We start from the raw sequence: 16,893 nt of genomic DNA, 5'->3' as shown, positions 1-16,893 counted from the left end.
GAGATATCGGAGCTGTGGGCTATGGGCCTAATAGGTTCGCTGTCGTTACTGGGCTTAATTAGCTTGGTAAGTTGGGCTTTTTAGTTTGAAGTTGTTCCTTGGGAAAAACTAGATAATTATTCAAACATTCCTATCATATTTACTAATTCTTCCTAAAGTTTAAAATAAGTAGGGATTACATAAATCTCATAGTGTTAAGAGCTAATTACATCATATTTCTATTCTTTTTCAAATTACAAAAGTCTCTTAAATTTAGTGAAATCCGGATACATCCCAAAAACGCCCAATACATCGCATTTTAATTTCGGATGCATCCCTCAACGTCCCGATACATCACGTATCGATTTCAGATACATCACTCAACATTCCGATACATAAGTAAGTCCCGATACATCAAGTAAAGTGATATATCCGACCGATACATCGTGTATAGTGATGTATCCAAGAATAGGAGAGAGTAGGCATTTTTGTAATTTTTTTAAATGGTAGGGAATTTTAAAGAATATGATAAAATAAGTTGTGTATTTAGGTAATTTTTCTTAAAATAATTACATATTTTCTCACTAATTAATAATTTCATATCAGATTTCAAATCTTATACACCTAAATACATGTATTTTTACTACTAGATACAATCTTAAATACATAGAGGCAAGCAAGAGAGGAGAGAGGCTAGGGAGGTGAGGAAGAGAGTTAGCGTATCATAGATACATACAAAACACACTAGATACATGTATTTTGGATACTGAATACTTTCTGAAATAAAGATACATAGGGAAAGAGACGAGCGAGAGAAGGAGAAAGGCGAGTGATATAGGAGAGAGGCAAGCGAGAGAGTAACTATATCTTAGATACATGCAAATTCACTTGGATATAATGTATTTCGAATAGATTACACTTAATTTTGACCTCATGTATCCGATAGACATGTACCTAATGCGTTATATACATGTATCTAGGGATCGAAATCTGGCAAAAATGACAAATTTGAAAACATAATGGAAGGCATGGAATTAGACCCTAAAGTAGTGAGATTTGTGTTGTTTCTTGTTCCTTTTGGGTCGGTTTATTTACCAAAATATTCATTTTTTTGTCACCATTTAAATTTGAGGATTATTTCACAAATAACACTACTTTTTGCTAATTTATCACATAATATATAGCAATACTTTTGATAATTACAATACGTGATGACAGTTTTGAAATTCACATTGTATCTCAGAATTAATTTTTTGAGATTTGTGGTGTTTCGCTGATATTTGTATCTGTTTGTTTAGTTTCATTGTATTTGTTCACTCAATTTAGTTGAATATATAGTATTATTTGCTTAACCTTAGTTGTATTAATTGTATTAACATTTTCTCATTTTTGCTAGATCTAGTGATTTTTTTAGGGCATGTTGCTTTACATCGAATACAACATTTATTTAGAGGGATTAACAAAATACTTAATTTAGTTGGATACATTTTCTCAATTTTACTGGATATACTAATACAACCCAAAAAACATTTTCAGATACGACATTCATTTGGAGTGAGTAACACAACACTCAATTTATTGGATACACTGATACAACACAAATATCTTCCAAATACAATCAAAAGAATTTCATATACAACTTCGAAAATCAATAAATTCTTAGATACAACCAAAAAGAAATTTCAGATACACATATTTACAATGTAGCTACACTTTTAAAAATCACAAGATACAAACAACAAGCCAACATCGAAAAAATGATGTAAATCCAAAGCAATAACAAGCAACAAATCCAAGACACAACCACAAAGGTAAAATGTTGCTTTCCTTCATCCTTGCAGCATCTCTATTTGGCAGCTCTTCTTCCAAAATGAAAAATCTTGAGGCTCCCCTTCGCCCTAAGAGGAAGAGAAACGTGACGGACTTTCTTGTCCAATTTAGATAGTCGTTTGTCAAGAAAGAAATGGCAAGGGGAGGGGTCAACGGTAGAGAGCAGGAAGAGAAAGAGAGGAGATCAGTCATTCGTCAAAGACTCATCTCCAACAGTAGATATTTTTTTAAAAGACGCACAAAATTCAAATTGCACAAGTAAAAATATCAGAGGGGGTAATTTTTTTCTTTACTATGACTTCAAATTATATGCATTTCGTTAACCAGTAGACCAGACTTTTTGATGCATTCTTTCTCAGGAAATACTTTCCTCCATATATCATAACAAAAATTAAGAACGAAAAAAAAACAAGAGAAAGGAACAAATGTAACAAGAAAGGTTGATTGAAACCTGATTGATTGCTGAGTATCACTTCCATATACCATTTTATAAATCCAGTTCACAAATACAACTGAAATGCTTTCATAGAAACTAAGCACCAGAAAGAACCACATTAAAGTAAAGATGAAACAATTGAACATCAATATTCAAAGTTGTTCATTGCCACAGATGAGAGAACGCTAAAGGGACACCGAAACACTGGAGAAAGGAAATAAAAAGAAGCAGCTTCTCCCAATAAAAACAACCAGGAAGAAGTTAAATGATAATCCGAGGACCAGTTCCCTCATTGTTGTTCATTGTCAGGTTTGGTTTCCTTAATTTCATCAGCACCATCGTCCTGCAAACGAAAAAGGGTTTTCAAACACGTGAATTCGAGTAATTCAACTGATAGATTATGAGGAAACAGCATAAATCAAAAGCTATTTAGAAAAACTGAGTTATTTACCTGCATATCAGAGGTCCAGAGAGTGAGATTGTCACGAAGAAGTTGCATGATCAAAGTGCTATCCTTGTAAGATTCTTCTCCCAGTGTGTCCAACTCGGCAATTGCTTCATCAAATGCCTGGCCACACGCAAAAGATATCAAAATTAAAATGAAGATACTTTTTCACAGTTGAGATGAAAAAAAGAGATACAAAGTTATCTATGCCTAATGAAACGGCCTTGTTTGAATTGAAAAACATAATCTGCAACTAAGAAATGACTGGGCCATATGAAGAAATTCTTACTTGTTTAGCAAGATTGCAGGCACGGTCAGGAGAGTTCAAAATCTCATAATAAAACACAGAGAAGTTGAGAGCCAGTCCAAGTCGGATTGGATGTGTTGGGGCAAGTTCAGTATTTGCAATATCCTGCAGGCATTGAGACCAAATGAGGACATTTAAAGATCAACAACACTAAACATCATTTATTCTAGAAGAATATTAAGAGGGAAAGAAATGTTCATGGCTACTTTTTCGTGAAAGAATAACAGTTAATTTTTGTCAAGTAAACTAGAGTGAAACAAACAAGTCATGTGAACTTAAAAATTTCAAAGATCTTCCTCTAGATTTGTCTTTTAACACTGACCTCAATCAACGGTGCTTGAGATAGACGTGTTAAGATAATGGGATTTATAATGTATACGAAAAGTGTCCCTCTGTGTTTTCTTACTTCTTATGTAGTTTCTACAATTTATTCTAGAGTAAGTTTCATTTAATCACCTTAAACATATGATTTTTTTAAAAAAAAACCATCTACTTGCCCCACAAATTTTTTTTTAAAAAAATCCCTTTAGATTAACATTTTCATATGGTTTATAAAGTTTGAAATATCATAACATCCATAAATTTTTGTGCTCCTTTAAAATTCTAGAGTAACTTTCTGTTATCATAATAATTACCAATGAAAAGTTTTCAAATATTTAGACCTTTCTAATATACCACCAGGACAGGACTTTTTCTAAAAAAGGTCCTTTACACATGATTGACTAGTTAAAGTAAAACTTCAATACTAGCGATTATGCAACTAACAAATGAATCAAAACATATTTAAAATCTGAAGCACTATAAAAAAAGGTCACATAAAGCAAAATGACATTTTGAGAATCAAAAGGAAAAAAACAAGAAGATTCATACTACTACAAATCAACTGAGGATCATCTGTGATCTTTTGAAAATTCCATCAATGACTGTTTCATTTGGCTTTTGACTTTGAGATCAAAAGGGATTCTGTATCCAATTCACCTGGGGATATTACTTCTCTAATCCAAAAGGTTGGGGGAATTAAATTAACTTACTCTTAATTCAAAACTTAATTAACATCAGATCTCTGGAAAACATGAATACAATAATTGTGGTTTGATCTAGAAAGACATATACTCAATACTACTGCTTAAAATTCATACCACTAATAATGGAGGATCATTTGTGACCTTTTTGAAATTTCTGTATCCAATTACAAATGTTAAGAGAATTAAGTTAATTTACTCTTAATTCAAACCTAAATTAAAACATAATTAACATCAAATATCTGGAAAATATGGCCTGATCTGGACAAACATGTATTCCCTTCGTCTCAAATTGTTAGGAACTTTCTTTTGAGGGTGTACGCGCCCCTAAAGATAGTTTTGATATGTTATACATATTTAGCTTGTGTATCAAAAGACCGGAAACAACCTCTCTAATTAAGACGGAGAGACCATCATGAACGGAAAATTTGAAAAAATAGATCAAATCTGTCTGGTCAAAACAGGAAAATGTTTTCATCGTCTTCCTCTACAATCGCACCTAATTAACATTAAATATCTAGAATTTAACTTTAAAATTAAATAAATCCGATTTGGAAAATCCTATTCTGCAGACATTAATTAGTAAATTGCCTAATGAGGCTTAAATCCAAGCAAGAAGATCCATGAATCTTCATCATTTTATCTAATAGATCAAACACATAAGAATAAATATGTCATACCTGAGCGGCTTTGTATGCGGAGAGAGTGCTCTCTGCAGCTTCCTTACGTTCAGCTCCGGTCTTAAATTCAGCCAAATAACGATGATAATCACCCTTCATTTTAAGGTAAAACACCTTAGAATCACCATTAGAAGCTGAAGGAATGAGATTAGAATCAAGTAGCTTGAGAATGCCATCACAAATATTAGAGAGTTCAGACTCAATCTTAGATCTGTACTCCTTTATACATTTGACATGATCCTCATTTCCCCTCGATTCCTCCTTCTGTTCAATTGAGGAGATAATACGCCACGAGGCTCTACGAGCCCCAATAACGTTTTTGTACGCGACGGAAAGTAGATTCCGTTCCTCAACGGTGAGTTCCTCTGAGGTACCTAAGGAAGTTGAAACTTTCTCCATGAACTGCACCATTTCTTCGTATCTCTCAGCTTGCTCGGCAAGCTTCGCCATGTACACATTCTCCTCACGCGCCATAATGGGTTCTAAAATTTGGGGATCTCTTTTTTTTTTTTTTTTTCCTTGTATTGGAATGGAAATTTTTTTGAGATCTGAGAAAAAGTTTGTGTGTGTTGAGTGGATTTAAAACTTAGTGCATTTGCTGTTAGACTTTTTTTTTGGTGTTGAATTTAACGGGATGGGAGAGATTTCAGGATTATTTCTTTTAATTTTTGGAAGGATAAATATAAGCCGTTGGATTATGGAATTTTTTGGAAAAGTAAGTGATTGACAGCTGGATTTTTCGAAGATGTGATTGTACGGATATGGGCAAGAGATATTTGGGTCGAAATTGGGATGCGTGGGTTATCACGTCCAGCCCGTCTATTGACCAATTAAAAACTGTCTTTATTTGTTTCGTTTTAATTTGTTTGCTATCTAGGTTTTATAATTGAAAAATTGGAATTGGTAATGTATTAAATAGGATAAATAAATTAAAATAGTATTTTATTTTATTTTATTTTTTTTGTTGATTTTACCATTTCTCTTGTTTGGTTCCTATATGATGGAAATCGCCTGCACTCATCTGTCCTTGTGGAAGTCGCACATTTTTTTTTCTTAAAAAAAAAATTACATTCTTGTTTGTTTGGGAGGAGGCTTGTGATGTTAGACCAATTGGTATTATAAAAAAGAATTAATATAGTTAGAAATTGGATGATAAATATGTTGGGTGTTTATCCTGACTTTTTTAGTATAATTGAGTTTTTTTTTCTAAAATGAAAACACAAAATCTCCATATTTGACTAGTCATTTTTTTGGTTGAAAAAAGTTTATGATTCTATAAATAGATGTCCATTCCTTCTAACTTAGTAGTAATTTATAGTCTTAAGGGTTTTGAGAGTTTTGTGTAAAGGGAGAATTTGTGAGAGACAAGTGTTACATTATTACTTGTGTGAACTTCTTTTTATTTGGAGTGAATTATGCCAGGTTTTTCTCTCTCGATATTTTATACTTTCATATTTATAATGGATTGCTCATCTCGTCTTGTGGACGTAGGTCAGTTGACCGAACCATGTTAAATGTTTGTCTCTTTTGATACATTTCATATTTATCTTCTTATTCATTATCTTTCCAAATTTATTTTATTAGCTCCCGTAAGATACCTAATTATTTTCTGTCCTAATAAAATAAAGGACTCACGGGGGTGGCTGAAGGGTAAGACCACTATATATTTGCCGTATTGTGTTACTCGGCGAAGAAATTTCAAAAATTTTATTACTGAATTATTTTGAAATATAAAAGGATTCAAATGCTTACGACGGTGTGGAAATAAAGTTGCTTGCACTTGACAAGAGGGTTCAAAAATCTACTGAGGGGAGGAGGACTAGAATGTAAAAAAAATATCTGAATATATAGATTTTATTTTTATTTAAAAAATTATAAATTTAAAATTTAAATAAAATATTAAATTGATCTAATAGTATATTAATAAAATATTTTAAAATTTTTATATGACAATTTGTGGTGATAACTAATGATGGTGATTGTGTGTGTGTTGATTTGAGATGGTGATGATTGATGATAGTGGTTATGGGTAGTATCTTATGGTATAGTGGTTGACAACAATGATTAACCATGATTGTTGTTGTTGGCGGATAATAATTAGTGTTGGAATGCTATTTCATAGCAAATGGCGATGGAGAATGATGACGGCGGTTAGAGATATATAATATGTTGTAACGACCCATTAGGTCATTTTGAGTACTAGGGCTTTTTATTTCATAAAAGACTCACCCCATAAATTTTTAATAGGTACTTTGGACTAATTGATAACTATGGTTATTTAATTAAGGGGTGAATTTAGACAACTTAATTCAATTAGTGGACTAAATTGATAATTTAGTTAATACATTATACCACTTGTTCAATACATATAAAAATATACTAGTAGGATTTAACTTTTATTTATTGATTGATTCATGATTAATTATCCTAAATTATAAAAGAAAACAAACAGAGAGAAAAAACATACCTGGGCGCCGACGAAGGGAATTCAACTGCTGCAGGTGAAGTTTTCGTTGCATAAGTATTTTATCAAGAATGTTAATAGCTATATTAACTTGTGAAAGATTAGGAAATTGAATGTGCATATTGCTATGCACAGTGGGTTATGGATGGTAAACAAACAAACAAAAAAAAAACTATATATATAGTTACTATTGAATTGAACAGAAGGAAGAAAAGTTTTTTTTTATTTTATTTTATTGGAATACGTGAGTTGTTGATGTTGTCTTCATGGACAATTAATATACATATGTGTCCTTAGATCGTAGCCTCTGTGAAGTGTTCGTAAATTGGCTTATTTTCTTATTATTATCACATTATAATTTAAGTTGGTAGATAGGTAATTAAATGTTGGTGTATTATATTATATGAATACCATTAAAGTTATATTATTTGGAAGAATTAAGACCTAATCCTAGATTTGAGATATTAGTTGGTATCAAAATTTAAGAATTGATCATAGAGTTGGGGTGAGTTGTGGGGTCTAGGTTAAACATATATATAATATTGGTGTCTACGGGTTCATTTACTTATGAATATTATATATTTGATAGATTGAAATTGGTCAGAGGTATCAAAGAAAGAAAAGACATTGGTGAATTAACTTGCTTGGATTTGGTTCTTCAGTTGAGGTAGGTTATGGTTTTTATTCTATATCATGGATAGACTCTTAATAGTGATTGATATTCATTGAGTAAAATGTGTGAAGTTTACTACGCATTTAATTGTTGTGGTTTGGATGGTTGATATGTTGTTGTGATTGGTCTAAAATTCCGAGGCATGAAATCCATAATCTTGAACTTGCCCTATCAAAAGTGGTGCCTTGAATAAAGAAGGCTTGGTGAAATATTGTTAATGAAGTGGAATGTAATCATGAAGAATGATAAATTAATTATATTTGGATCGGGTGTCACGTTCCGACACGGTATATTTGGATCGGGTGTCACGTTCCGACATGATATATTTGGATCGGGTGTCACATTCCGACACGGTATATTTGGATCGGGTGTCACGTTCCGGCACGGTAATAATAAAGAAAAATAAATTAAAATGACTTAATAATACCCAATATCCATAACTCATTTTCCAAAAGAGTGTGATGTGGAGGCTTGAGTCCTCATGTGTGATCTTGACATTGTTGACTGGTTATGTAATTGTTCATTGGTTGCCTCTTGTTAAGTGTTGTTGTTGATTTTCCGCTATTACTTTATGTATATTGATTTCTATTTTGAGTCGGCCGATGATACCTGCTCAGTACGTGTTGTCCTGTACTGACCCCTACTTGTATCTTTTTTATTTTATTTTGTGGAGTGCAACGAGTCTTCCATCGGCTTCGATTCGACCTCAGCTCTAGTCCGTCTCAAGTTCATCGGATTTAAGGGTGAGCTATCCTTCTAGCTCGTGATGAATTCTCTTAGTCATGACATGATGTCCTTAGTGTTCGGACATGAACTATGTCACTTATTTTATTTTAGTGTTTGACATTCTAGACTTAGTATTTTAAAATTATTTGTCCTTGATGTGATGACTTTCAGATTTTGGGGAACGTTATGTAGTAAACTCTTGTGAATTGTTAATTCTTACTTTATAAGTTTGAGCTTCCGCGTTGTTGTTATACTTTATAAGTTGGGGTTCACATCGTTGGTTCTCCCACCTAGGAGGTTAAGGGTGGGTGCCACTCACGACCCATTTTGGGTCGTGACAAATATTGACTGATGGTGGTAATTATTGATAGTTATTAGTGAATCTAATAATAGTTGGTGGTGATGGTTATAAGTGATAACTAGTGGTGATGAAGATTAATATTGGTGATCGACGGTAGTGATGGTTGTGGTTGATTGAGGATGGTGGTTATGGATCATAGGTGGTGGTGATTAATGATGATAGTAGTTGGGGTGAAATTGTGGTTGTGGATGGTGGATATAAATAGATAGAGTAGTGGTAAATTATCATCTTTGTAGAAATTCTTAAATATACATATTAATCTTAATGATATCAAGACAATGTTATAGATCTCAATTATTCAGAGTTATTCAGGCTCATTAAGTGATTATATAATACTCCCTCCATTTAAAATAGAGACAAGTGTCAAGAACTCATCTGAACTATTTTTTTTTGAGTTTCATACCTAAACTATTGAGAATGTGAGTTTCATACTTAAACTATCACTTATTAGTTTGAGAAACATACCTCTCTCTTTTATTTCACTCTCATCATGATGTGTGTATTGCACTCTCTTTCATTTTAAAATATTTGTTACATCACACTCTACATAGGCAAAATATTTCACCTTAACAAAAATTAAGTAAATTATTCAAGTTATTTAAAATTAAAGATTAAAGTATTACTATCTCTCGCCCAAAAAAATTATAAAATAAAATATAAAATATTTTTTCTACCTCACTCCACCACTTTCTTTCACCATCCTCCCCCCCCCATTTTTTATTTTTATTTTTATTTTTATTTATTAAATTTCTTTTATAATTTTTTTTAAAAAAAATTCTTACTTCATCCCCCCTCCCCCTCCCCATAAAATAATAATTTAGATATTTTTATCTTTTTTTTAAAAAGAAAAATTCTACCCCACCTCACCAAATCCTCCGCTTTCAATTTTTTTTCTAGTTTTGTGTTATATATATATGATTTTAGGAAAATATTTTTTACTTGCCACAAGACTTTTCTTAAAATAAAATTTTTATTTCTGTTATATTCGGTACGCAAGTAGATAAATGTATTTTCCTAAAAATATATGTACATATATAACACAAAACGAGAAATATATATTAAAAAAAAGATATAAATTAAGAGCGGAGGGGGTGAACTATGATTTTTTAAAAAATATTTTATAAGAAAAATTTTAAAAAATAAAAGGACCGGGATTGTGGGCGAGGGGGTGGTGGTGGTGGAGTGCGTGAGCAAAATATTTTTAAGAAAATAATTTCTTTTTTAAAAAAGTAATTTCTTTTTTAAAAAATAATATTTTTTTTGAAGATAAAAATACTTTAGTCTTTAACTTTTAACTAATATTAATAATTTATTTAATTTTTGTCGAGGTGAAATATTTTATCCATGTGGAATGCTATGTGGTAAGATTTTTTCAAAGACCAGAGAGAGTATATTACACACACCACTGAGGTGTGTTTCTCAAACTAATAAGTGATAGTTTAGGTATGAAACTCATACTTTAGTTTAAGTATGAAACTAAAAAAAAAGGGATAGTTTAGATGTGTTTTTGACACTTATCTTTTTAAAATGATTGAATTATTGAGACATTTTCATATTTCAAATTAACTATTGTTCAATCTTTAAGAATAATTTTAGAATATTCTTTTATTTTTATAAGTTCAAGAAATTTTAATTGTTGCATAGTCATTCTAAAGTAATTTGACAATAATTAATAAGGGTAAAAATGGTAAGCAATGTGTAACTAATGTCTTAATATTCTTTTCTTAGAGGTTGTGAAGCACTCCAACAATTCAATTAATTTTGAAATGGAGGGAGTAAGAGAAACAAGGCACTTAATGATTAACATTCATACATTAAAAGGAAACAGACTTAATGATTGAGATCTGAATAATTAATATTAAGACCTTTATTAAGTGCAAACAAATAAGAGTTTAATCTCCAATTTCTAAATGGCCCCCCATAATGCTACTTTCTTCGTCCCAATTTGTATAATATATTTTGATTAAATCTTAAATTTGTGTTATAAAATAAATAATAAGTGTTGAAAAATAAAATAAATATTTTAAAGTTAACTGAGCGAACAATATATATCCTTATGTTTTCCTTAATTTCATTGTTTAAGTCGAATAAAGTCAAGGATCACATATATGAAATTAATGGGAACCTACATTTTACAATCAATATAGGTCCACCAGCCAATTAGTGGCTATCCATGCCCAAATACTTCGTACCTACGTACTCCTATCTTCGTGCTTGTCCCTCTCAATCTTAGTATATTTTTGAGCTTTTAAGTTTCACATATCATTCGTCCTTTTGTGTGAGGGCGGAGCCACCTCGTGGGTAGGAATTTGATTTGATTTTTTTTATTAAAAAATTATATTATTTATATATGATTAAAATATTTTTTTATATTTATATAATAGATTTTGAATTCCCTTTGACAAGTTCATATCTCTACTTTTTAAAATTTTAAAATTTTTTGATCAAAATTCTGACTCTGCCACTATTTTCATGTATATCAAATCATTCAAATGATAAGATTGATAGTCCGTTTGGATCAGCTTATAAGTTACTTACAAGCTGTTTTTAGGTTTGACTGGCCAACTTAAAGTCATTTTATGCTTAAAATAAATTTCAATAAATAATTGAGTTTGTTTGAATGAATTTATTTTAAGCAACTTATAAATTGAAAACAGCTTATAAATTTTTTAAAAAGTTGAACTACACCTAATTTTTTTTTAACAAATCCATCCAACCTGGCTATGAATCTCTATGCTCAAAATCTCGATTTAAATAATCATTTATTTTGTATCACGTAAGAAGTGGAAATTGTCATTCTAACCTTTCGCGAAAATATATGAATTTAAAATTTTTTAAAATAAGATACGCTACTTGTTATTACAAATAAAATAACCTAATAGGATAAAAAAAATTATTTATGTATTATTTAAATGGCTAATCCTCAATTTCCACGCTGACAATGAAAACTTTAGCTGCACCCAAAACACGCTTTCTTGTCTTCTTTTCAGTTTGGTGTCACTTTTTTCCAAATTATTTTTTATGAAATTGCACGTTAATCTCATTAGAACAAAAAAGTTTGCTTCTTTGTGAATTGTGAAGAATCTTGAAATCCCCCTTTTCTAATTTCTTTTTATTATTATAATGGAGGGTTATGAATTTGTGAAGGATTTGGGTTGTGGTAATTTTGGAGTAGCTAAGCTTGTAAGAGATTATAAGACTAAAGAGCTCTTTGCCGTCAAGTTCTTTGAAAGAGGACAAAAGGTCAGCAACATTTGATAATTTTAGTCATTTGGTATTTATGGAATAGTTTGTTTGTTTTTGGATTATAATTTTATGTAATATTGCAGATTGATGAACATGTACAAAGGGAAATTATGAATCATAGATCATTGAATCATCCAAATATAATCAGATTCAAAGAGGTAAACTCTGCATCTTTACTCTTGCTAATATTTTATTCTTCCTTATTAGCGAAGTTACTACTTTTTTACTCCCGTTTCAATTGGTTTGTACTACTTTTTCTTTAGTTATTTCAGTCCGTTTAAAAAACAATGCTTTTCGATTTAGCAACTCTTTGCTTTCATTGTTTCACGTTTTAAATTAGACAAATAAATTCAAACGTTGATTCCCATGGGAATTCTTGTTTAAATGAGTAGTAAGTTAGTTCTGCCTCCTTTTAAAGGACTCTGCATCCTGCAATTACCAAATGCAACATTTTTTTTTAAAACTGAAAACTTTAAAAGCAATTACCAAATGCAACATTTGCTTCTTATGAAAATGAACTTATCGATCCTTTTGATGATCTTTGCTTTATTTTTTGCTGGCACTCCTGGTGGCTGCTAACAGTAGGTTTAGAATGAATATATTGCCTTGGTTCGAACGAATTCGATTGAAAATGAAGTAAATCATGTAGTTAAGCAGCAAGAATACATTTCAATTATGTTTGTGGCTTTTTGAATGAATGGACTCACCTCGACCAGGTTTTGTTGACGCCTACTCATCTAGCAATAGTAATGGAGTATGCGGCAGGAGGAGAACTCTTTCAGAGGATTTGTAATGTTGGAAGATTTAATGAAAACGAGGTAATAAACGATAATTAGAGTGTGATTCTTCCTGTCTATGATTTGGCTAGATCAAAATTTACATTTTGCAGATTTCTATTGATTATTATTTACTTCTGACAAACAACTGTGTGTGTGTGTGCGTGCGGGGGAGTGTCGTGCTTGGTATTTACCCGTCTTCATTGCACATTTACATCCCTTTTCATATAGAAACTCCATAGTGTTCTGCGGTCTTCACGTAGTTATGGAGGCAGAATGTAAATGCTCTTCACTGAAAACATGGATTATAAACTTCCAAGTATAAATGACATTTACACCGAATGTTGAAACCAAAAAATTGTTATGGCCTGAAAGTTCTCATGTTTTGAGTTCATTATTCATGATGTTTGTGTGTGTGCGCATATGGGCGTTTTAATTTGTTTATTTATTTTATTTTTGCTCAGGCCAGATTCTTCTTTCAACAATTGATATCAGGGGTTAGCTACTGCCATTTCATGGTAAAATATCTGATATTAATTTCTCACGCTTTCAGGTTCCATTTCGTTTGTATTTTTCTTGGACCTGTTATGTTTATTACTCTTTGGCTGCAGCAAATCTGTCATAGAGACCTCAAATTGGAAAATACATTACTAGACGGAAGTACTGCACCGCGCGTCAAAATTTGTGATTTTGGTTGCTCGAAGGTCAATATAATCTTTTACCTTAATTCTAACTACAGTTTTTTGTTGAGTTCTTGTTAGAAACCAAAATAATTAGGTGTCATGCGGAAGCTAGCAACGCAAACCTCGAAAGACCATAAGTAAGAAGACAAAAACGAGAAATATATCAAAAGAGACACAAATATTTAACGTGGTTCGGTCAACCGACCTACATCCACAAGAGGAGATGAGCAATCCACTATAAATATGAGAGTACAAATAATCGAGAGAAATAACCTCACACAATTCACTCGAAATAAAAAGAGGTTCATACAAGTGCTAACGTAACACTTGTGTCTCACCGTTTCTCCCCCTATACAAAACTCTCAAAGCCCCAGGACTACATTGTGAATGCTACCAAGTTAGAAAGAATAAGCCTCAATTTATAGAGTCATAAACCTTTTCCTATAAGAAAAAGGACCAGCCAAATATGGAGACGTTGTATTTTCCTTTTAGGAAAAGGAAAACCTAATTATACTGGGAAAATCAGGGCAAACACCTAACATTCTTGTGTAACTGACTTCACTTGTTTGCAGTCATCTGTCTTTCATTCTCAACCAAAGTCCACTGTAGGGACACCAGCTTATGTTGCACCGGAGATCTTATCAAAGAAAGAGTATGACGGGAAGGTACTAGTCGTTTCATGTTCTTGTGCCAGCAGTTTCACAATGCTTATATCATTTAACCGCCTTTTCCCTCTTGTTAATTCTTGAGTCCTTAGGTTGCAGATGTTTGGTCTTGTGGAGTCACTTTATATGTAATGCTGGTTGGAGCTTATCCATTTGAAGATCCCACTGATCCGAAAAACATGAGAAAGACCATATCCGTGAGTATATGAAAACAAATTCACTTTTTTATATACATAAAGTCGAACTTGATCTAACTTATAAAAAGAGGAAAAGAAATTGGTCCGTTTTGAATGTTGTAAAGGGGCAGCCCAGTGCACTAAGCTCCCGCTATACGCAGAGTCCAAGAAAGGGCCCGACCACAATGGTCTATTGTACGCAGTCTTACCTTGCATTTCTGCCAGAGCCTATTTCCAAGCATTTTGAATGTTGTAAAATCGATTTAGTGCCCCATTCTGATTGAGTTTAATTCTCTGTAACAGAGAATAATTAGCGTCCAGTACTCAGTTCCGCAAAATGTCCCAATTTCCATGGAGTGCCAGCATCTCTTATCCAGAATTTTTGTGGCAGACCCTGAAAAGGTAATAATATACTCTTCTTGCAAAAAAGAAGGCATTATATCATCATAAATCATGTATGTGAAATGTTGTTCGGAACTGTTTGAGTGACCCGATCAGTCAATCACGAATCACTTATTACCTCATCATATCAGCATAGGCGGATCTAGGATTTGAAAATTTTGAATTTTTTTAACGACATCAAGTTAATATACAGTAATAAGTGAGTTTATAATCATATATTTATAGATAAATAGTGGGTTCTGGCAAAAGTTATTGGTTTCACCTGAACCCACCTATTACATCTTAGTATTTCCTATCGATAATCAGTCCTTGGCATTTCAAGTTTTAATTCCACTACACTATGCTTGGACATGCCTCCATGTGTATTTTTTCGAGTCTCAATCTTATTAGTGGCTTGCTGATTCTTTTGCAGAGAATAACTATTCCAGAAATTAAGAAGCATCCTTGGTTTTTGAAGAACTTACCTGTCGAATTCATGGAAGAAGGACGGAACGAGTGCATCGATGTAAATAATCCGAGACAGAGCATAGAAGAAGTATTGGCAGTAATACAGGAGGCAAGAATTGCTTTGCAGGTTCTAGCAAATTCATCTGAAGGCATTATGGAAGAACTAGATGAATTAGATGATGCTGATATTGAAGATATTGAAACAAGTGGTGATTTTGTTTGTTCATTGTGATGTGTGGACAATGGTGTTCACTTTAACAAAAGAGGTTGAGTCTAAATAATGATGTAAATACACTTCCAATGCCGGGGCGGATCTAGGATATCAGGTGTGGATTTTCGAGAATACAATAACATTTGTGCCGACTCTGTATTTATATTGAGAAATATATTGAATATATAACATTTATTTGTTAGGAACCCAATAACAAATGAAGTAGTCTCTTGGTCCAACGACAGAAATGAAACCTACTTAAGGTTTGTTGTTCTCCTTGATGAGGGTTTGATTCCTCTCAGAAACTCATAAACATCAAATCTTGAATTCACCTCTGTCCAAATGTTGTATATTCCTCAACAAGCAACTGGAGTTGTCTATGTAAAGGTGTTATTTTGGCACCCACACGACACCGACTCATAGATTAAAAAAAATCAGTCCGCACAGGATTTAACCCAACTCCAATAAAACAAAGAATCAAATACAAATTACAATTTTGTAATCTAAGAGATTAAAAAGGATAATAAATAAAAATTCATGTGTGGCAAGTTGTTTAAAATCTCACTCACCCAAGGTAGTCTCCCCACTCACCATTCAAATTTGGAACCACACTTCTAAAGAGTTAATTAGAATTTAAGCGATTATCAACCATAAAAATAAACCTTTGACATAGACATGACATTTGATTTGGTGCTCAACATGTCTGTATGGACCAATTTTTTTTCCTATGGACCAGGCTCTAAGGGGAGATTTAATTTTTGTTATTGTTCAAGAAAAAGGATGTCTATACTGTCTTGCAAGAGAGAAAAAAAAAATTGAGGATAGAATTTGTTGCTTGACAGAAAACATTTGATGACCTTAGAAAGATAGTTTCACATATATACCAAGTGATTAGTTTACCATAAACATAGTCATATAAATAATCAAAAGTCATAAAAATATAACCGACTATAGATTATGATACACTAAAAAAACTGAATATAACTTAGAAGCAGGAGGAGGAATGTAGCGACCTTCTTGAGAGGATGCTACGTACTACTTAGAAATTAAAGAGAACGTATATAATACTCACGACATTTAAAGAGCTTAACATAAGATATATTTATATAATCTAGTAGTGAAATTTGGTCCATTTAGAATAGTTAAAGGTATAAAATTTCGCCTTTTAAAAATGCATTTGACCTCAATTGGACCAAATAAAAGTTTCAATTTATGACGGGGCAGCTTTTCAAAATAATTTAAGAAAATACCTCATGAGACTTCCATGTACCATTCCATACCACTACAGTTCACGTTATAAAATATTACCAACTTACGAGTACCAAAGTTAACTGGTTCATGCTTCATACAACTATTCCAACACA

General features: G+C 32.1%; 2 protein-coding genes across 4 annotated transcripts; one reads left to right on the top strand and one right to left on the bottom strand.

Moving 5' to 3' along the window:
* Positions 1-2,237: 2,237 nt before the first annotated feature.
* Positions 2,238-5,310, bottom strand: LOC129880287 (14-3-3 protein 2). Its single transcript, XM_055954258.1, has 4 exons — positions 4,700-5,310; positions 2,980-3,102; positions 2,697-2,813; positions 2,238-2,588 (listed from the first exon to the last, which is right to left on the bottom strand). Exons 1-4 carry the CDS (start codon positions 5,171-5,173, stop codon positions 2,535-2,537), a joined length of 768 nt encoding a protein of 255 aa, XP_055810233.1. The 5' UTR covers positions 5,174-5,310; the 3' UTR covers positions 2,238-2,534.
* A 6,583-nt stretch (positions 5,311-11,893) lies between these two features.
* On the top strand, positions 11,894-15,735 carry LOC129880267 (serine/threonine-protein kinase SAPK1-like). Of its 3 annotated transcripts, XM_055954231.1 has the most exons (9): positions 11,895-12,166; positions 12,253-12,327; positions 12,886-12,987; positions 13,410-13,463; positions 13,557-13,649; positions 14,201-14,293; positions 14,386-14,490; positions 14,773-14,871; positions 15,284-15,735. In XM_055954231.1, exons 1-9 carry the CDS (start codon positions 12,047-12,049, stop codon positions 15,548-15,550), a joined length of 1,008 nt encoding a protein of 335 aa, XP_055810206.1. In that variant the 5' UTR covers positions 11,895-12,046; the 3' UTR covers positions 15,551-15,735. The 3 variants fall into 3 exon arrangements, with proteins under 3 accessions (XP_055810214.1, XP_055810206.1, XP_055810221.1); XM_055954239.1 differs by lacking the exon at positions 14,386-14,490 and having other exon boundaries at positions 11,894-12,166; XM_055954246.1 differs by lacking the exons at positions 14,201-14,293; positions 14,386-14,490.
* The last annotated feature ends 1,158 nt before the right edge of the window (positions 15,736-16,893 follow it).

This window comes from Solanum dulcamara, chromosome 1 (genome assembly GCF_947179165.1).
Source record: "Solanum dulcamara chromosome 1, daSolDulc1.2, whole genome shotgun sequence".
Classification (NCBI taxonomy): domain Eukaryota; kingdom Viridiplantae; phylum Streptophyta; class Magnoliopsida; order Solanales; family Solanaceae; genus Solanum; species Solanum dulcamara.
Note: the sequence above shows the minus strand (reverse complement) of the source record. Positions and strands in the feature narration are given on the sequence as shown.

Coding starts and splice junctions, on each gene's coding strand:
- LOC129880267 (XM_055954231.1), top strand. CDS start 12,047: ATGGAGGGTTATGAATTTGTGAAGGATTTGGGTTGTGGTAATTTTGGA. Junction 12,328..12,885: donor ATATAATCAGATTCAAAGAG/GTAAACTCTGCA, acceptor CACCTCGACCAG/GTTTTGTTGACGCCTACTCA. Junction 14,491..14,772: donor ACATGAGAAAGACCATATCC/GTGAGTATATGA, acceptor TCTCTGTAACAG/AGAATAATTAGCGTCCAGTA.
- LOC129880287 (XM_055954258.1), bottom strand. CDS start 5,173: ATGGCGCGTGAGGAGAATGTGTACATGGCGAAGCTTGCCGAGCAAGCT. Junction 3,103..4,699: donor CCGCATACAAAGCCGCTCAG/GTATGACATATT, acceptor CAATGCCTGCAG/GATATTGCAAATACTGAACT. Junction 2,814..2,979: donor CCTGCAATCTTGCTAAACAA/GTAAGAATTTCT, acceptor GCGTGTGGCCAG/GCATTTGATGAAGCAATTGC.